The following is a 20,479-nucleotide window of genomic DNA, read 5'->3' as shown; positions in this document are numbered from 1 at the left end:
GCAGCACTGCACATCCCCAGAGCTGCATCCCATGGGCACAGCACAGCTGGCGTTTGCTGCAGCTCAGGGAGCAAACCGTGTGTATCGACTGATGGCACAGTGTTTCAGACATACATTTTTAAAAGCAGTTTCCAAGTGAGAACATCTGCTCTTGCGTGGAGCCAGGGCTCAACACAAAATGGCTCCTATATGGAGTTATGTTATTAGTACAAAAATATCTATCTTCTTAATCTCACTTCTGCAGCATCCAGAGCTGAAGCATCAGCCCCGAACCCCCCAGAGGAATGCTAGGGGTAGAGAGGAGCAGGAAGGGAGACAAGACCATCAGCTGTCAGACATTCCAGCAGCTTTCACAGCTGCACAGACCTCCCAGCTCACAGCAGAGGAAACTTCTTGAGCTGCATCCTTCCTACCCTCAGTAAGAAAGGAGAAGCCATGTGGCTGCACTGTCTGTCATCCTTGGGCAAAGTGCACTCACTGGAGGAAAACCAGGAGTAGCAGACTTGAAGCCGTGGATTTCCACCCTGAAGGCAGCAGATAGAAGCACTGCCTTCCAAGCAGTTCATCCAGGGTTCGTGCTGCTGTTCTGACACCTGTGGCCTTGCAGAGGGGTCTTCTTATTGCCACTGAAATATGAAAAAGCAATTGCACACTAATGAGATATTTCAGCACACATGGGATGGGAGCATGACACCACCTTGGGGGCTCCCAGCACAGTGCCTCAAAGCAGCAGCTCTAAGAACTCACCCCACTCCTGGGGCTAAGCTAGGATCACAGCTGCCTCCAGGCCTTTCCTGCCCTGTCACTCTGCCCCAGGACAAGCCAGCAAAGTACAAGGCTGGGCTGCTATTTGCTCATTCAATAGTGCCCTTGAAACTGCATCGCAATGATAATTTTTCACTTCCTTCCCTAGGTGGTTGCACAACACTGCTGAGCATTGTTAGAGCAGCTGCAGTGCCTTTCCTTATTCCCTCACCCTCAGCAGCACCAGGGGTTACCTCTCAGGATGCATGTTTGTTACACATGGGTTCATCACAGTGCACAGCAGGTAGAGGTGGCTCTGGATGCCAGCAGCCTTCCAGCAAGTGGAAGGGAAAAAGATCCCACTTATGCCACTTCATTGCTAAGCCTGTCAGGAAAATCAGCTCCTTCAAGTAACATTTAACTTAAAGTATCCTAAAAGAGCAAGAAGCTCAGCAAGTGAAAAGCTTTCCCCCTGACAGTGTACATATATCAACAGCCCAGGACCCAGCAGCCCCACTCTGTGGCCAGGCCCTGCAGCCTGCACGCAGGATGTATTTTTGTTTCACAGCTCTGGTCAGTGTGTTTTTGTCACGAAGAAGTGGCTTTGAGGTCTGGGAGCACACGGGAGGGGGAACAAGGTATAGCCAAGGAGCAGTTTGGAGATGGAACTGTTCTTGGAGCAGAACAGCATCAAGAGTTAAATAAGACATCCCTCCACCCAGAGGAGCTTGCTGCCAATGGCTTCTGGCCATGTAAGACCCAAGTTCAAACTTGTTATTCAGGAAAGCAGAATTTGCATTTGGACATTACCTAGAGTGCAAAAAACCACAGAACAGCAAAAAACACTCAGCCACACCAGAAGAAAAAAATATATATATATACTTTCTATTCTCTGGTGGCAGAAAACTGGACCTGCTGGAGAAGGGCAGGACAGCAGGGCTGGAAGTACAGAGTACAGGGAAACAAGGCCTGAGATGTGCTCCAGGGAGAGCATGAACAGCACGTAGCTGCAGCACAATAACAACGCTGTTTTATGCAACAGCAGGAACAAACCCAACGCCTGGGACTTTGTCGCTGCTGGCCTTGAGAAAGGGAACACCAGCTGAGCTGTGGAGTCAGCTCTTAGCTCCTTCACCCAGGTACTTCCCACCTCCAAGCCCCCCAGGACGATGCCTATCCATATTGCAGCAGCACCTAGATGCCAAAGTAAGAGGAAGAACACACTGCTTGGCACCACACAGACAGAAGGAGCATCCCTCTCCTAAAACTCACACATGCAGCACCAGAAGGAGCTCCTCTCCCAAGTCCCACAAGGTGAGGGGCGGCAGAATCAAAAGGGATGCCCAAGGTCCTGCAGCAAGGTGCAGGAAACACAGGCCCCAGCTCCCAGCTCGAGACTGAGGCAGCAAGGACCCCCCATCCCAAAGCAAAGAGCAAGTGTTCTGCTCAGCTCTGACTGACCGCACCATTCATGAACAGTGAAGCTACAAGCAAGCTGTCCACAGCATCCCCAAGCAGACCAACACCACATGCTAAGCCACCACATGGCTTTTGCTCAGGCAGCTCTCTTATTAAGCAACACAGCTGTTCTCAAAGCTTTGTCCCGGTGTTTTAAGGGTCTTTTCGTGAGATAACTGCATAGACCAACAAAAGAAAAACAGCATTTCCACACTGCTATTTCCAACACCGGTGACTCGCAGGGCCTGCAGTCAGCTGTGCAGCAGTGCCTTCAATTGTACCTTAAAAGAAAGCGATACAAAACTCGTGGGCTTTTTCTTCTTGTGAACGAACAGAACACAGCCTTGCTTTCAACACTACAGAAGATGGATTTCACAAAGTTCCACCAGCAAACAGTGGCAATATTCCATGTGATTCTTCAAACACCTGTGCAAAATGAACAGGAGCCATTCCAGAGCAAAGTCCATTCCAGAAGTGGAGCTGCTCCCCCCTCATTTGCCTTGCAAGCTCAGACTTTTCCCAGCGTGACTCCCCCACCCTCTCTCACTGCCTTCCACATCAGGAAGGCAACAATCCTTCCACCTCTAATTGCCCAATGCACATTCAGGTCAGGTTCTGCTGTAGTGGCATTAATGAGTGAGATGGAGACTGTTTACAACACAATCAAGAGAAATTAGTAAACACTGCAGAAGCCGACAGTTGTGCTGAAAATTATTGCAGAGCAGGGAAAAGGAGCTGATGACACGCTGGCACGCTGCACGCAGCCCAAGTAATCTTCCCTCCCCCCTGTAGCCCCGATCTTGCATTGTCCCCACTTCTGACTACTAGAGGAGAAACAAAGCACGGCGAGGACAAGCAGAGTAAGCGATGCTGCAGGCAACGCTGTGAGGCCTCCAACTGACTCCCATTCAGACTTTTTGATTTTTCACCTGGGTGAAGAGAACAGGCGAGACACGGCCCTCGCACAAACACCGGACAGCCCGAAGCTGCTCCCCCAGCCCCGTGTGAATGGAGGGGAGGGAGCCGAGTTCCTGTAGTGCAACCAAGAGCCTGCAGAGCAAACACCCACCGTGGGCACGGCCCGAGCATCACCGCCCCTAGCACAGGGCACAGCGGGCTGGTGCCATAGAGCCCCGCAGCCCCAACCCCCACCACGCCCCACACCCACTGACCCCCGCATTCCTCCCTCCAGCCTTTCACTCCGCTCCTTCTGCAGGCGTGCAACAGCTTCCCAAGGCCGGGTCCCCCTCCGCACCCCCACCCCGGTACACCCGCAGCCTTCTTCCCCCCCCCCCCCCCCCCTTTCCGCTCCGGTCCCCGCGGGCGGGGGCTGAGGCTGCCGGGGCCACGCTCCCTTCCCCGAGCCCCGCACCCAGCCCCGCTCACCTCGAGTAGAGCCGGCGGGCGGCGGAGCCCGGGCTGTCCCCTCCGGGCGCACCCGCCATGGGCGCCGGCCCCGGCACCGGGCACCGGAGTATGGCAGCAGCGGGAAGTGATGCGCCGAGCCAAGAAACTCGCGGGCAGGCCCCTCCTCTCCGGCTGATGTCAGCCCGAGGCTCGGCCGCCTCCTCCCCTTCCTCCGGCCCGTGGGCTCCGCGCTGCCGCTGCCCCCGGAGCGGAGCGGTGGGGCCGGGCCGAGCAGCGCTGCCCTCCGCTGGTGGGTGCGGTGCCCAGCCGGCCCGATGGGCGAAGCATCGCCGAGAGCTGACCTACAAAGCACGCATCCGCTCCGCTCGGGGAGGAGATACCGGCGGGCTTGCTCAGGTTAAGCGCTTTCGCCCTGGCAGCGCCCGCACCTGGAGGTGATGGGGCTGAGAGGCAGCACATGGAGGTGGATGGGATGAGCTGCACGCTGAGACCACCGGGCAAAACAGGCGCTGCCCACTCCCAGTCGCTGCCCCGTGGCTCCGGGTGTAACGGCTGTAGAGTAAGGAGCTGGACTCGTCTGGAGCAGCTCTGTGCTGCTCAGCACGGAGCGGGGTCTTTGCTGGCTGCAGTTGCTCAGGTGCTGGATGCAGGTCACCTTCAAGCCCTGTGTCCAGCTCCCTCTATTTTTCAAGGCCTGCAGTGCTCCCATAGAAGTTATTGAGTGGATCACCCAGAAGAAGCCGGTCTGTAAATTAGTGCTGCTTATCCAGCAGCACCAAATTAAGCATTGTTATCATTGTGGACTCCCTAAAGAAGTGCAGGCATACACTGTGGCTTTGGCTGGTTCTGGTGGCTTATTATCTGTTCCCAGCAGTCCCACCAACCCTGTGGTTAGAGGCAAAGCAGAGCCATGTTCCACCCCAGGGACCCACTCAAAAGCCCCTCTGAGAGCACACAGAGATCCTGCTCGGGGGAAAATGCCATCAATAACACCCTGCCAGCAAACCACAAGAGCTAATTGATCGGGTGTTTAAATCCAAAATAATCCTCATAAATAAACCTGCATCTGTCTGAACTTTGGGACGGTCTCCACTCTGCAGACAGAACCAGAGCAGTGAGGGCTGTGTGCATTCTGCTGAGAGCTCTCCTCGCTCAGGGAGGCACACAGCTGTCCTGTTGTACACCATTCCCCTCAGCAAAAAGGGAGCAAGCAGCTAAAACACAGCTTGCTGGAGGCTCCACGTGCAAACCTGCAAGCCACGCTGGGGTTCTGTGCTGCACTCCAGCGCGTCCTTACCCAGAATTGTGTTTTCACTGAGGGCAATGCTCATCCTGGCACAAGTAGCTGCTCACGAGCCCATGGAAATGAACAGCCCTGTGGGACTTTGGTAGTTCCAGAGGGGTGTTTGTGCCTCCCCAAATGCCCCTCTTCCAGCAAGCAGTACCAGTGCAAAAGAAGAAAACCAAAGGCAGCTGCCGTTGCCTCCAGCTGCAGCACAGGAGACAGAGGGTGCTTTGTTGCACAGCCCTCAGTGACTGTGGGCAGAGAAACAATGCTGGAGAAGGGAGCTGGGGAAAGGAGGGTGGAGGCCAGCTCCCAGTTTGGGCTGGAGCCAGATGGACTGTACTCCACAGAGCTCAGAGCAAACGAGTGTCCACATGTTAATGGCACAGGGGCAGATTCTGCAGCCTGGGTCATGCAGGAGGTCAGACTGAGACGAGCATAATGTTCCCCTTTGGCCTTAACATGCATGAATTTGCAATGGATAATTCATCATCTGACAAACTCCACTTCTTTCTCTTCTGGTAGAAGTGGCCAAGGGGTCACCATAGGTTTGAATTCATTTGATGAAACAATTCCACTACTTTTCTGTGGGTTGGGTTAACTCTATGTGGCTGTGCTGAGAAGCTCACTGTGAGTTCTTGGGCCTGAGCCACAGCCCAGAGCTGTGACTGAACAGGCAGCTTACCTGTGTGCAGATAGGAGTGCACCCCACTGCCTTAAAAATGCCAAGAATTCATCTGGTGAATGGTGCCCACATGGCATCACGTGCTGGGAAAGGCATGTTCAGGTGTGACCTATGAGGGAAAGGTAAAAGAAATGGGTTTGTTCGGCTCAGATAAGAGGGAGAGGAGGCAGAGTCATGATATTTATGTATAAAAAGAGCTTCTGCAAAAAGGAGGAGTGGATCACGGGGAAGATCATCAATATCCAAAGCTGTATCAATACAGAGGAGCTCTAACTTCTATCCCTTTCCCTGCTGCCTGGCAGGGACAGCCACGCCACAGAAAGCAGAGGGAAAGGCAGTGGGATGGTACCGAGCAGCAGCAGGCTGTGCACAGCATACGTGGATCACTAGGAACATCCCCCTGCTGCCTTGATGTCTTCATCTCGCAGACACACCGAGGAGCCAGCCTTCCCTCCAAGGCTCTCGGATCGCCGTTAATTAGCTGGCAGCTTTCCTGCGGCTGGGGAAGCAGCTTGCTGGTGGCCTCTGCTGGGGTTTATGTGCAAAGAAGAGCACTGCGATTCATACTCCCAACACAGGCAGATCCGAGCTGAAGTCACTGCTGAACCGGTGCAATCTAATCGCCAACTCTTGCTAGCAGCAGCTGTAATTAAATGCCATCCCCTCGAAACGTCTCTTTCTAATTCAGACGGGTGCGTTCTGGGAGCACTTTGCAATTACTCAGCTCTTTCCAGAAAAAAAAATGGTATTTTCTCAGTTCCTTTAAAGGTCACCCCTGAGGAAGTGCAGGCTGTGGTCTCAGCTTCTCACACCCCTCTCTGGAACAGTTTTTTGCGGAGGAAGCAGAGGTGATCACGGTGTATGGGCATTTTCTGCCTCTTTTCCCACTGCCAGTCCACTACTCTTAACTCCATTCCAAGGTCTGACAGAAAGGCAATCGTTTTGAAGATGTAGCATCTCAATGAGAACAACACTGGGGCAAAGAGACCCATTCATCACAAAAAAAGAGGAGGGGCATCAATGACTCAAGCACTAAACAGCAGCTGGAGGAAATAGTGGGCAGAACAAGGCTGGTTTTAGAGCTCACACTGCAGCAAAAGCCCAGTCAGACACAAAATCCCCTGGAAAGCACACCTCAAGCAGCAGCAGCACTCATAAAAAGGTTGTGAACCCACAGCAAGGATAGAGAGGCCACATGCAGCCTGGCTGAGTCCTGAACGTTTGCTTCAGGGTTTTCATTAAACATAATGAAGTGATTTGCAGCAGCAGTCTCCCCAGGACGGCCCCAGGCTGTGCAGAAACCTTGAGGGCACAGGGCAGGTTTTGGTGGGAGTGCTTAATCACTCCTGCTATTTAAAACAATATATTAAGAAGATGAGGTTCAGTATCTTCGTTTGGGACTGCAGATCAGCTGTGCTGCACGGCAGTGGTTGTGCAACAGGGACACAGAAAGCACTGGAGAGGGGAAACTGCAACAGGGAAGCAGGAGCTCTTCTTGGCAGCATCTGCTGTGTGGGCAGCACTGTCACAAAGACACAGGCAGAGACAAATGTGGGACAGGAGGACCCAGATCCCAGCTTTGGATTTGGTTGGACCATTGGGGTTTGCAGCATTAAACTTCTCCTGAAGGAGAAGGCTGACATCCTGCTGCTCTCGGTGACTCTTTGATGCTTCACTGAAAGGCTGAAACAGAACGAAGTAACTTCAGAACAAGGAGCTGTGGAGTGCAGTGAGGCACAATTACAGAGCGTGCAGTCTTTGGTATGTTATGTTTAATGCCACAAAGATATCTGAGTGCATACTGAACTGCATACTTAAATCCAATCACCCCAAACCCAATGAGTCAGGAGATTCGGAGCATCACTACTAGAGATGGTAATAAGGCAAATTCCTTACATCTGTGCAGGACCGTGGCAGCTGGTGAGCCCAGCAGCCCCAGGTGGTTCCAGGTAAGTTGTGTTTAACCACTGCCCTCAGGTGGGAGCAGGATCAGACAGGTGTGCAGGGTCCAATTTCGAGACACAGGTCTGCTTCATCCTTGCACCTATTGCTCTTCTTCAGCGCACTCCTCGCATGCCAGGACAAGCCCCTACCCACAGCCACGAGAATCTTTGCACCAGCTCCTGTGGGTTTTTCTAGCTTGGTAATCCTGCAGTTCTCCCCTACCACCTCCCCTTCTTTTTCCCTTTTACAGTGCATGGAGACAATGATGTGCAGAGAAAAGTGCCAGTTTACCTGCGGATGGCTGATTCAAATTGCCTGCTTGCAGCCTGGTGCTATAAGCCCTCCCCTGTAGCTGAAGAGCTCCATTTACTATAGCTGGTTTCCACGGCAATCGTGTGCTCTCCCACATTCCACTACACAGTGCAGGCAGCCTCCCCATCCTCTGCTTCTGATCCCATTCACACTGTGTCCTACGGATAGGAAGAAAAAACAGCCCCTGAATATCTCTCTCTACCTTAGCACACTTTTCCAACAGCTATATGATATATATGTATTTATATATAATCACATCAAGAGAAGACTCGTCCCTTCCTGGACATCACTTGACATGCAACATAAAATCCAGATTTTCTGAAGATACAGTTCTTTGCTGAGATGAATTATTATTTCAGAGCATCAATAGGAAAACACAAGCTTGACATTTCCTGGTGTTTCTGTCTGCAATCACTGCAAAGAAAGGCAGAGTCTCTATTGCAGTGCATTGCTCTCTGGGTTCGGGCACAACGCAGACCATGGGAAACGGATCTGCTTATTCCTAACAAGATGGGAAACAACATTTGCTGCAAGGATTGGAAGAGATGGTTCAGTGGTACCAACATAAATTCTGCAGCCAGGTTTGGGCTCATCCCTGTATACCTCTGAGCACTGTGCTGCTATTTCACAGCATCATCCACTGAAGAAGAAATGTGTGTCTTTCCTCAGGAGCCAACGTGGCACCATCAGTGGGGCAACACATTTATCTCAGTCTTATTTTCCTACAGGTTTGAGAAATAAGTACCTTCACAGATGACTGCAATATGCAGTAGTGATGTCCAGGTTCTTTGCAGCTTCAAATCGGACCCCTACTTATTATTCTTTGTGTGTCCCTTTTAAATGCAGCTACTGTTTTGTCATGGATCCCAACGGGTGCAGCCCGAAGCTGTCAGGTTCAGAACGGTTTGCATTCTTTATCAGCTGCCTCTTCCCACCATATGCTTCCTACAACACTCATGTCACATCAGCTTGCAATCAGAGCCCACATTCGTGCCGTGATTGTTTGCTAACTGAGAATTTCTGTGAGAAGCAGTTTATGATATGAGTTGTTTTGTCAGGCACCAGGAAAATAAAGGTTCCGTTTTCTTTCCTCTTCACGGGATGAAGTTATCAGACCTCAGGGGTATATTCAATGGACAAAACTGTACCCACACAATATGCAGCAGCTTCAAACCATGGAAACTTGGGAGGAATTTCTGGTTTTGGTTCACAGAAATGTTCACTTCCCAAATTCTGCTAGGCCTTGTGGGTTGTTGGCTTGAATATTTCCTGAACAGCAGCAGTGCACGTGAGCATACCTGTTGAGAGCTGGCATGAGCTGCTGATGGTAAAACACAGAGGATCCCATTTGTGGCATAACCCCGTGCAGGGGGAATTCAGCATCTTTCTTGTGGGGTTCTCAGGGACGTGAAATGTTCCCATATCCCATCCTGAAAAGCCCTCTTGTGACTTTTGTGCTTCCACCGGGTTCACAATAGCCTGCAGTCTGCTGCAACTGGTGGGTGACAGCCTGAGAACACCTGTGGAGGAAGCTCATAGTCTGAAGGCTGGTGCATCATAAATGCCACCTGAGTGAAAACACAAGGCTTAATTCTGCCTTTGTTACATGGGACAGGATCTGTGGAGTCCTCAGGACAGAGCTGTGCAGGATTAGCTCATTTTGCTCATACAGACCCAGAATACAAACCCAATAGGATCTGCTCCTCTCTGCCTGGGCTCCCACTTGGCTCCTGTCCCTGAGCTTCACGCTCTGCAGAAGTGGGATTTGGCCCAAGGGGAGGTAGGTTTCACTTCCTCAGCTCTCAGCAGATTTGTGGTCTAACACTCCAAGATGTGCAGCACAACATGCTGGCAATCTGTCGCTCTCCTGGCTCTTGTCAGCTCCAACAGTTTGCTGAGAAGAAGCAGTGCCAGCAGCGATGCCAGCCTGACCCTGTGACTTCAGATGCGGCACTGTGCACGGCTGGAGGCACTGCCCAGCGCAGCACCTGTGCTCCTGCCCCACATAGGGCCCCTACCCCGAGCAGACCCAGGGCTTTCCCAGTTACTGCCAGCTTCCCTGCTTCCCAAACCCCTGCAGAAAGTTGCCGTCCTCCTGCCGAGGTGTCACATTACTGTTCTGTCCTCCCTTCCCTGCACACATGTGCTCAGCACTATGGCTGCCCAGGAACCCTGCAATTATGGCTCTTATCTCTTGCACACCCCAAGTAGCCGTGGCTCTCCCTTGGACAAGCTCTGCATTCCTAGCACTGCAACCTCTAATCAGGCCAAAACATTGGCTTGGAACAGCTCGAAGTGGGAGCTTTGTGACTCCAGTCTGCAGCTCAGGAATTCCTTGTTTGGTTAGACTTGAAAAGCTGAGATGCCAGTAATATCTGAGCACAGGCTGCAGTGACATTCATGAGATTAGCAGCTGAAGTCTGCTCCTTCAAGAGAACTTCTCTAGAGACCACAGGGATCCATGCAGATGAAAGGATGTGGTGGCAGTATCTTGCCTCACCATCTGAGCTCCTTCCAGTAATAACGATCACTTACAGTTTGACATTGCTGCTTGAAGCAAATCTGTACAATTATAAAGCATGGACAAATAGCTGAGGATATTACCCAGAAACAAGAGTCAGATTCAGTGCAAGCCAACATGTTGATGAAACAGAACATTAATCTGCTTTGCTCTGCAGTGAAGTGGAACCTACATGTACAACTTCTTTCCTCAGGGTACTGATGGAAATTTAACCCCTGGCAGCAGCAGTTGACCATTACTGCTGTAGAGAAACAAGAAATGATTTTTCCCTTCTTTACTTATCTTCATCATCACATCCATGTGCCCACCATTACTGTTCTCACCAGCAGCATGCAGAGCCAGGGCTGGCTTTGCCGAGGAGACAGTGCTGCTGTCCTGGATTGTCCTGCCACAATCCCCCCCCAGCATCCCAGCATCCCGGCATCCCGGCATCCCGGCATCCCGGCATCCCGGCATCCCGGCATGGGCGCGCTCCGTCTCCATCCTGCAGTCGGAGTTTGCCCTCTGCTGTTTGCTGCACGAACTGAAACGCGAGGCGAGAGCAGCGCGGAGCGGAACGCTCCTCGGATCCCAAACGCTGAAACTGAGCAACAGTGACATGAAAAGAAACCAGTCAGACCCGCAGAGGTGGCAGACCTTATCCGGCACGGCAGGACGCCCTGGGGAGCACATAGGGTTCTGTCGGGAGCGCTGCTGGCTTTTCTCCACGAATTTGCCAGCTGAGCTCAGCCCTGGGCTCCTCTCGTTGCTGTTTGTTTTCCACGCCGTTTCCAGCAGCCTCTCCCGTTGCTGTGGCCGCGCACCCAGGGCCCAAACAGAGGTGCGGCGGTGCTGGAGGGGCTCCCGAGGGCTCCTGGGCACGGCAGGGGCCGTCCTGGCCCCGCTGTCAGAGGAGGGTCTGGTGCCAGGGAACTGGTGCCTGCATGTGGCTCGGCTCCGGGAAGGAGCAGAGGATGGGATGGATGTTCGGTGCTGAGCTCTTTCTCTCACCGCATTTTGGAAGTGGCTCCGGGGATTTTCTGCTGAGGAGCAGCTCCGGCTCTTCCACACATCCCCTGGGAAGTGCTCCTCTAGGTGCTCCACCACAGCTCCTAAGGGGACACTTCCTTTTGAGGCTACAAAAGGTAAAGTGTTCAGCAGGCATGAGTAAAAATGTATGTGGGTGTAATGAAAACCTCATAGGAGAGCAATGAGCAGTCCTATTGCATGATTACTGCAGGATCTCGGGAAGCAGCTGAGGGATGGACAGCAGCTCTGCATCTGGAGGATCCATTCCTCGGGCAGGTATGTGGATATTGTGCTTCTGTTTTCCTCTCTGCAGTCACTGATACAGCCTTGGATAACTTTATTTCATACTAAGGATTTCTGCTTTTAATCTGCATGTCTGCACACACAAGGGAGCAATACTTTGCAATTTGCAAGCGTTGGATGGTTGCAAATCTGTGCTTGTAGCTCTTGGAACAATGCACTGCTCCCCATTTCCTGCTGCTTTCTGTGAGAGCTGATCTGTGAGTGCTCCTCAGCCTGAAGGCAAGAACTACCAGCAAATATCAGCGGGAGCTTTGCTGAGTAAGGTGTAACACAGCTCCAAGAGCGTCAGCTCCGACAGCACTCCGTGCACACTGAAAGCATGCTGTACACACACAGCACACAGTGCTCCAGGAGCAGTTCTGCATTTCAGCCACCAGCTCTGACCCACTCAGAGCTGAGCACGAGGGGAAGTTGCATACAGTGGAGCCAGATGGAAAGAGATGCTATAACATGTATTTCATCTTGTTTCCACAGATGTGGCCCTGGCTTGGAAGAGTCTTCAGGAAGCCAAAGCAGTGGTACGTGTGGTCCAGGCAATGTTAGCTGTGACATACAGTGCTCTCTGCCCTGTGCACCCCCTCTGCCCGATCTCTGAGAGTGTAATTGAAAGCAAAGCAAATACACTGTTTGGTTAGCTCTTACATTCCCAGTCAGTTATGCCCCTTCCAGCTGCAGGAAGTGCCACCTGGGACGTGCTTGGGCATGCCAGCACTCCCCCAGTAACTAGGAGCTGCAAAATTAATCAGAGGATTGTATGCCAGCAAAAGGCTTCCGCGAGCAAAAACATACGTCTCCTTTCAAAAGACAAATCTGCCTTTTCACAGCTACAGAGGATTGAAAACAAATTTTGTCATCGAACGAGGAGCTGTGCCAACCCTCAGGCAGCCAGGGGAGAGCTTTGGTGCAGAGAAAGCTTTGGTGAGTTGTGGGTTACTGGGAGCAGCTCGGTGCTGGAGGAAGGGAAGGTGGAGGGGGGAAGGATGCCTGCTCCTCTGCTGGCTGCTAGGGATGTGCAGGGCACGAGGAGCCTGCTGTGCTGGGCAGGTGATGGGAGAAGGGTGCAGCTCTGCTTCTGAGCAAAAGCCACTCCACTGTTTCCTAATACTGACAAAACTTTGTTACGCTGTAGATGGAAAGAGAAACAGGGATGAGACAGCTCTGAACCAGGAGAGCAGTGAGGTCCCCGTGTCGTGCAGGTGAGTAATGACCTCAGTGCACAGCACCCAGGGATGGGGGCAGTGAAACTGTCTGTCCCATCATCTCCCTGCATCTTACTGAGTCTGTGCTCATAGGAACTTGTCAGACCACGGTTCCCTTTGCACTTTCCCAGCTCTATCTTCATTTTCAAACTCGTGGTTGCAGACAAAATACTGCTCCCGTGAAGAAACCAACATCACCAGCAGAATGTGTTCTAGGAACTCAACTGCCTCCATATGCATCATGTAATAATACCCCGTGTTTAGATGTTGTACTGAGGGACACGTTTTAGTGGGGAGATACTGGTGGGAGGTGAATGGTTGGACGGGGTGATCTTGGAGTCCTTCCCAGCCTTGGTGATTGCGTGTGGTTCTGTGCCTATTCAGTATTGTTTTTCTTTTCTTTAAGGAAGAGGAACTGTGCTGCTCTGTCCCCTGCCAATGGGACAGGGCCCCCTGCACGGAGCCCAAGGGAGGATTTTGGAGAGTGGGCAGAATCTGGAGGCCACGCAGTACAAAAGGGAAAACATCCCTGCTCCCCGCAACACACACCTTGCCCCTTGGCAGGGAGCAGTGGGTTCTCAGCCCCCGTAGCTGTCCTGCTCCCTTTGCACTACCCTTCATCAGCCAGCAGCCCCAGTGACCAGAAGCTGGAGAAGCTGCAGATAAAATCACCCCAGAAGAAGTTAGAGCAGCTCAAGAAGAAAATCCAGGAGCAGAAGCAAAACCAGCAAGCAGATTCTCAGGAGCAGAAGTGCCTGATTGCATCCTGTGCTCGAGAGCCACTGCAGGACAGACCCCTGAAGAGAAAGGTGTGCAGAGTGCCTGCTCCTCCTGCTCCATGTCCTGGAGGTCAGTGGCACAAGGCTCAGGGTGACACAGTCCTTGCAGCAAAGCTCTGCAGGAGAAGCTGAGTGGGCCTGATGGGGATGGGTTGGTGGGACTTAGAGGGCTCAGAGGTCTTTTCCAACCTTGAGTGATCCTGAGCCCATGGAAGGTTGTGCTCTCAGTGCCTTTTACTGACTTTTCTTAACCAGTTGCATGAAACTTCCCATCTCCCACACCTTTTGCCAGGCAGGAAACACAACGTGAGTGGTATAAGCACATGGGAAATAATAGCACAGCGGTGCGGAGAGGCATCACAGGTACTTAAAGCAGGAATTGTGTAGCTCAGAGGCATTACAGAGGATTTAACAGTTCATTCAGTGGAACTAGCGTGGATCTAAAAGCAGATATTATTAGAATTCCTTATCCTGCTTTGCTGCCAAGTTTGAGCCTGAAGTACCACTCACTAAAGCTGTCTCATTGGGGTGGTGCAAGTGAAGCTCTCGGGGTGCTGTGTGCAGTGATGGGCTGCAGCATGGCCCTGTGCTGGACTCCATCCCGTTGCACACCCGCTCGGCAAGCTGCAGGCAATGGGATTACTGAGGCTCTGCCGGACTAGGGAAGAGGAGCTGAAAAGCTGTACGTAATAAATCTTATTGCTGTAATAGCATTAGTGTTAATTCATTGGGCACTGCGATCCCTGTCACACGCCGCCAGCTTCCAGGGGTGTTTCCTTCAGATCTTTTCCATCCCACTTTTTCCAGTGATGGATGGGAGCATTTAAGCAGAGCTCACCTCTGGGAGCCCTCGTGCTGTGCTGTCCCCCTCTCAGCCGACACGGGCTGTGCTTGGAGCCCTGCTCAGCCTCCGGAGGGAGCTCAGCAGGAAGGCAGATTTATTTTGTTTTCAACCAGATCACTGAACATAACTGTCAGGGAACTATCAGGGGAGCATTAAACGTGCTGAACTGCAGCAGCCTGATTCACAGCCCCACACTCGATTCAGGTGCAGCTCGTTCAGCTGCTCCATCTGTGCTGCGCCGCTGGAAATAACGTCACAGCTGCTTTGCCACACTCAACCTTCTGATTTAAGCCCTGCACGAATTCTTCTCTCCAGTTTTCCTCCCGGTTGAAGACCAAAGAAAGAGCCAGAGGCAGCCCTCGCCCGAGTCCTCTTCTCCTGAGAGAACAGCAGTGGGTGAAGGTAAGAATGAAATTCGTGGGATGAGACACAGATTGATGGAGCAGAGATCAGCAGCACGTGCACCTGCCAAAGTCTGGATCTGGTTATTAAAATGATGCCAAATCCTGGGACCTGCAGCCAAGGAGCAGAGCCTGTTTATACAAAGCAAGAAACAAAACCACAGAGGGAACAGACGGAAGTGAGCGTTTGTCCAAGGAGACAGAAGGTGACCAGAGGCAGCACAGGGCTTTGTTTCTGGGTTGGCTGCACGTGAAGTGTGCCGAGGCCCCAGGGGGGTCAGGCAGTGCCTCCTGCTGCCCCATTCTGTCATTGGCTTTTGAGTAACATTTGGCAGTTGCTGCCATGTGCCCTCCTCAGGCTCTCCGTTGGTTGCACGACCCATGCCAATGCCCACAGGTGTCATCTAAGAACAGCCATAGTGACCTTCAACCATTTGTCACACCGTTGCCTGTGGCAGCTGAATTCCAGGCCTGCCAGGATTAAAAATAACCAGAAGTAGAAAATAAGCCACGTGTCCTCGGTGGGAAGAACAGTTTGCAACCCACCGAGTTCCCAGCTGAACTGAGAGTGCCACCAAAGGGCACCAAAGGCTGTCTCCAGGGCAGGTTTGAACTATTGGAGCCATGTTTCCTCTTTCATGCCATCATTTTGCAGTGGGAATGGTTGCATTGCAACTTGGTGGGCAAACAGTGGGAGCTCAAAGCGGACGAATTTACACTGGTGAAGGTTTCAAACGTGTAACTTCTGGCAAACAGGAGGCAAAAAATCCCAGTTATCTCATGCCACATGAATGAAATGACGAGTACAGCTGCGTCATGCACTGTGCTGCCAAAGTCCTATTTAAAATGCATGAAATATGTAATAATTTCCTTCTCCCTCCTTTTTTTTTTTTTGTTTTAATGGATTGTTTGAAAAATGGCTTGGTCTTCCTCTGAGAGTGGGTCATAATAAGGCCGTGCCACATGAAACATTCATCATTGTAACTGCCGGTGTCACGGTGTCTTTATTGGCTATTAGTTTCTGTCAGTGGAAGAGCTGAGGCAGGGTGACGGGAGATGAATGAGGGGTCGGGGGTCAGAGCCAGAGTGCTCTGGAATTTGATGAATTATAAATTTGCTGTAGTTAACAAAAAATTAAGTCACAACAGCCATAAAATATTCATCCGTAGGCTGAAGAAAAAAAAAAACAACAACACGGGAGAATGTTTAAATCAAAAGGTTTCCTTCTAGAGAGTGATTTCATCAGAAACTTGGGCTGCTCTCAGACTTTGGTGTGAGTTTTGTTGGTAATAAACACGGCAGAGATACAAAAAAGGTCTCACAGAAACAGAAGGTGTGTGCAGCGGGCACTGTGAGGGCAGCGTACACTGTCAGAGCTACGTATGCATTTGTCTGCTGCATTTAGAGGAACTGGGCAACCTGATGGAGCTGTGCACGTTCCTGTTCATTGCAGGGGAGTGGGACTGGGTGACCTTTAGGGGTCCCTTCCAACTCTGAGGATTCCATGATTGTATGAGCTACAAAAGCATAATAAATAAATGCCTCTCCTGCACTTAATCCTGCTGAACTAGGAAGTAAAGTAATACAGAGAGGTGTTTCTTTAAAAATAGGGATGGATCTCAGCCCTCCAAACCCAACAGATTCCAGCAGTTCCCTCCACACTTTGAGCTGTCAGATTCACAGATCTGGTGGGTAATCCCCCTAGAAGGCTGCACACGTCCATGTGTCCATAGGGAGTGCCTTCAGCCCCACAGGGGGCTGGCAAACATCGTCCCTGTGCCTTGGGGTACTCTCCCAGGCTGCAGGATGGGCTGAGCTCGGTGTGTTCCTGCTAGAAGTTTGAAAGAAGCTTGAGTATTTTAGCAGGGTGAAATGTAAGGGGGTAGGGAGCTTCCATGCAAATATCAAATAACTTCCCATTTAGTCACCTTCTGCTTGAGAAATGTTTGCAATAAATGCATAATTATGCCAGGGTGAGTACTGGCACGCTGAGAATGCAATCTGAAATTATGAAGTAAAACGGTGATAAATGTTGCCTATTATGTGACACCACCTATTAAACAAGAATGATTTGTTTGTGCTGCATGCAGCATCGTTTACTTTTGCATTATACATGGTCCCTTGTCCCGTACCATTCATTGATTCTCCCTGCAGCTTCCTGCTGATTCTCACCAGTTTAAAAACAAATTCGTTTACCCCAGTGATTTTGATATAATTACAGAGGATCACATTTTTGTGATCCCCCTCCCTCCAACTCTCAGGGCCGCAGAACCCAGCAAGGAGCAGCTACCTGCATCCACCAGCAGAGAACGATGCTCCCAGATGCTCATGTCTGTTTCAGGTACAAAGCTCCCTGGTGCTTCTGCTTGGAGGGAAGGTCAGAAGTTAGCTAGGAAGTTGCTTGGTCCACCACCTGCATTTCCAAAGCTGAGGAGCAGAGCTGAAGAGCAGAGCACTGGAAATGCTTATGGTAAAGTTTCTCTCTCTACTACAGTGGTCGTTTTGGCACACAGTGATGCAGTCAGCCATTTGTTAAACCTTGTTGGAATAAATGGCTTCGAGGTCATTCTAAGCAAGTGTAAGAGGTTTGAGAGAGAGTTTCTATACACACTCAAAGGGCCACAAACTGCATATTATCTCTGTAATCAGGCACTGCTGAAATCAGCAGAGATTTGTCTTCTCTCTGCAGCGCTGAGGATTTCACAGCAGTCCTCAGCCCTGCAGTAGGAGGTGGGCTGTGAGGGTCATACAGATACAGCAGCTGGCTCACCGCCGAAGGAATAACATCACTGCTCTTCCAATATCTTCCACAGAACCCAACACTGCAATGCCAGCAATGGAGAACAGCTCCAGAGGAATGAGGAACGAACCTGTGAGGAAAAGCCCAGAACTCCAAGGCTGCTCAGCTCCCCACCACGGCCCTGCTGGAAGGAGCAGCAGTGCACCAACCAGTGGTGCAAAACAAATACTCAGAAGCCTCCGTTTGCAAAGCCAGTGCCACGATGGCTGCAGGCAGAGCAGGCTCCCGGGAGGTACTGCAAAGGGAGAGGTTCTGCAGCTGTACCATCCACCTTCACCTGGACACCAGGACACAACTCCATCCCCCTTTAGTGTGGGAAAGACAAGGGCTGCATTAGTAACAGTTGGAGCCAAGCCCAGCAGATCTGGAAACTGCTTCAGGGGGAAAAGCACATCTCCTCCTGGGTGGACCCCTGTGCAGAAAGAGTTTGAGAAAGAAAACCTGAAAGAGCCTCCGAAGAGGAGGGTTAACATTAAAAAACCTCACCCCTACAGCCGTGAGGTTGTTCAGGAGTTTATGCGTCAGAAGAACGAAGAGAGAAGGAAAAAAAAGCTGGAAGAGAAAAAGTCTTCGATGCAGGCTGTGGAGATGAGAAGTAAGAGACTGCAAGAAGTATACAGGAAACAGAGAGAAGCTCTTGGAAAGAAAACGTGCTCTGAGCAGACGTGCAAGCTCATCAGGGGAGCAGCTGCTGCCAAAGGAAGTCCTCAGCACACACTTGAGCAAGTAAGTCATGGAGGAGAGGTGGATTGAAAGCCCTTCAACCCTGATCACTGTGGCACCGTGTAGGAGGTGAAGCACTTCATGCACGTGCTTTGAAGTGTCAGGGAAGTAAGGTTTTATCTGGAAAAACAGAGCAATTAACTTCTAATTCTGGCAAGAGCTGCTGTGCTCATTAATAAGGCTGGATGCTGTGACTTCAGGGTCAAAAGCCTGGAAATCTCCATTGCTGCAGCAAAAAGAGCAGGTTTGTTGTTTGGCTTGTGTGCTTTTCTGGTTAAAAGAGTCTATTATTAAGTGGAACAAAAGCCAACCACTACTCTTGCGTTGCCTAGTTATGTAGTGCTTTCAGTAACAGTCACTCTTGTTTCAGGAGCAAACCAGTGGTGGAACCCTGGAGCGCAGTTTTATGGCCTGGGTGGAAAAAACATCACATACTGCATTAAATCCAGATCCCAGAGTCAGGTACTCAGCACTGACAGCACTCCAGGAAGCCTTCTCAGCAAGCTCAGTGCACTTTCCATAGTGTTCTGCTGCAAACAATGCAGAGCAGTGGATGAGTCCCCTGCCATATCTCACCTTCTCTCTCTCATTGCACTGAGCCCAGCACAGTTACAGAGCTCTGAGTGCTCAGGTTTATCAGCAATGTTCGAGCATGCACAGCCCACTTCTGCTGTCTGGGAGTGCTGGGGCTCTCCAGGCTCAGGCAAACATTTCTTTCTGCTTCTATCATCTGTGTTCTTAAAGAGCTTTTCCTTGCCAGCTCCAGGCAGGACTCTGACTCGTCCCTATTTGTCAGCACTTTGCACTCCGTTCTGAATCTGTCATTTGACAAACGTGTCTATAGATGGAGAAATCTGTTTCTTTTTCTTTTTTGAAGTGTATTAGCTGAGGATACTGCTTAGTGCAGAAAGATGATGTTTCTGGCTTTTTGTTTTGTTTTGTTTTGATTTTTTCTGATATTTCCCATTTCTATTTAAACAGGAATCATCTTCTAGAAACCTTTCGATCACCTAAAAATAGAGAGCCACCTTCTGCAGCACCGCTGGCGTCTGAATCCTGGCTTCCCAGTCCTCTCAGATGTCAGGACTTGAGGGCCTGCTCCCCCCCAGCTCTGGATATTCCTCCTCTGAGCTTTTCCCTTCTTCAGAAAGATGCAAAACCAGACTTCAAGGATTCAACTTCTGGCTTTTCTCCACATAGAAATAAATGGGACCGAGTGAAAGCCATACACAACCTATCCAAGGAGCTTGAAGAGAAGATTGAGATGGCAACTAAGAGACTGAGTGCAGCAAGCAGTGCTAAAGGTTCTGCTGACAAAATATCAGCAGAGATAACCTGGGACCTTTACAATAAATCTTCTGTCCCAGAGCCTGAGGCATCCAAAGATGAGCAGGATGGGACACTGACTATACAGATGCTACTGGGAGACCCAGGCCATAATGAGTTACACGTGCCATCAGACAGGGAATGTCATGGACCAGGCAGGATCAGCCTTGTGGGTGGCACTGAGGGAACAGCAGACCTGGACAAAGAGAAGAAAATAGCCTGTTCTTTGTCTGGTGGGAGTGATGTGAGCAAAGAATTGCCACGGATCACCTACAGTATAAGGCAGAGAAATCCCAATGCTGGGGAGAGCTTGAACAGCACATTGGAAGGTAAATAATGTCAGTGAGATGAGACAGGGAGACTCCTGGTAACAGCCCAGGGCATTCAAACCTGTGAATGTTCATCACTGCTTCACCCGTATGACCATCTTGTAATTTTATCTGGTTTTGTCACTGATTTTGGACACATTACTTCACCTCCTGAGGCACTAAGAAAGTGCTAGAAGCCTAACCCATGTACTTAGAAACCTGTGGATAGGAAGAGCTGGATGGGAATTAAGTGCTCACACATAAACAGGCAGAGAATTGATGCCAAAGCGTGGGCATTTCATTTCTACAAAGAGCATGTTTATTAAATGCTTTCATTTGTCTTTTTAAAAGGTTTTCCAGTGAGTAAAAGCTCTGAAGTGGACATGAGCCTATTGCATGAAAAGCCAATAACCAGCCCAGCCTCTCTGTCTCATGGATTCCTTGCTAGAAGGTAAACAAATTTGGATGTAT

The 20,479-nt window shown here is 50.7% G+C and overlaps 2 protein-coding genes across 2 annotated transcripts in view; one reads left to right on the top strand and one right to left on the bottom strand.

Annotated features, from left to right (window-relative positions):
- The window catches only part of GPSM1 (G protein signaling modulator 1), a 48,258-nt gene extending 44,581 nt beyond the window's left edge, over positions 1-3,677 (bottom strand). Inside the window, exon 1 of the mRNA XM_065737292.1 lies at positions 3,589-3,677. Within this exon, the coding sequence (XP_065593364.1) occupies positions 3,589-3,647 (59 nt within the window). The 5' untranslated portion in view covers positions 3,648-3,677. The remainder of the gene's footprint in view (positions 1-3,588) is intronic.
- A 9,666-nt stretch (positions 3,678-13,343) lies between these two features.
- Positions 13,344-20,037, top strand: LOC136049149 (centrosome-associated protein 350-like). Its single transcript, XM_065737189.1, has 5 exons — positions 13,344-13,676; positions 14,766-14,852; positions 17,665-18,377; positions 18,745-18,836; positions 19,356-20,037. Exons 3-5 carry the CDS (start codon positions 17,679-17,681, stop codon positions 20,035-20,037), a joined length of 1,473 nt encoding a protein of 490 aa, XP_065593261.1. The 5' UTR covers positions 13,344-13,676; positions 14,766-14,852; positions 17,665-17,678.
- Positions 20,038-20,479: the final 442 nt, after the last annotated feature.

The sequence above is a fragment of the Cyrtonyx montezumae genome, unplaced genomic scaffold (genome assembly GCF_038088225.1).
Source record: "Cyrtonyx montezumae isolate F1298 unplaced genomic scaffold, pur_monq_1.0 scaffold_20, whole genome shotgun sequence".
In the NCBI taxonomy this organism is placed as follows: Eukaryota; Metazoa; Chordata; class Aves; order Galliformes; family Odontophoridae; genus Cyrtonyx; species Cyrtonyx montezumae.
This window is presented reverse-complemented; position numbering and strand designations above follow the sequence as displayed.

Excerpts from the sequence above, each read along its gene's own strand:
- LOC136049149 (XM_065737189.1), top strand. The coding sequence starts at position 17,679 with ATGCCAGCAATGGAGAACAGCTCCAGAGGAATGAGGAACGAACCTGTG. Across the intron at positions 18,378-18,744 it reads CTCAGCACACACTTGAGCAA|GAGCAAACCAGTGGTGGAAC; the intron begins GTAAGTCATGGA and ends CTCTTGTTTCAG. Across the intron at positions 18,837-19,355 it reads AATCCAGATCCCAGAGTCAG|GAATCATCTTCTAGAAACCT; the intron begins GTACTCAGCACT and ends CTATTTAAACAG.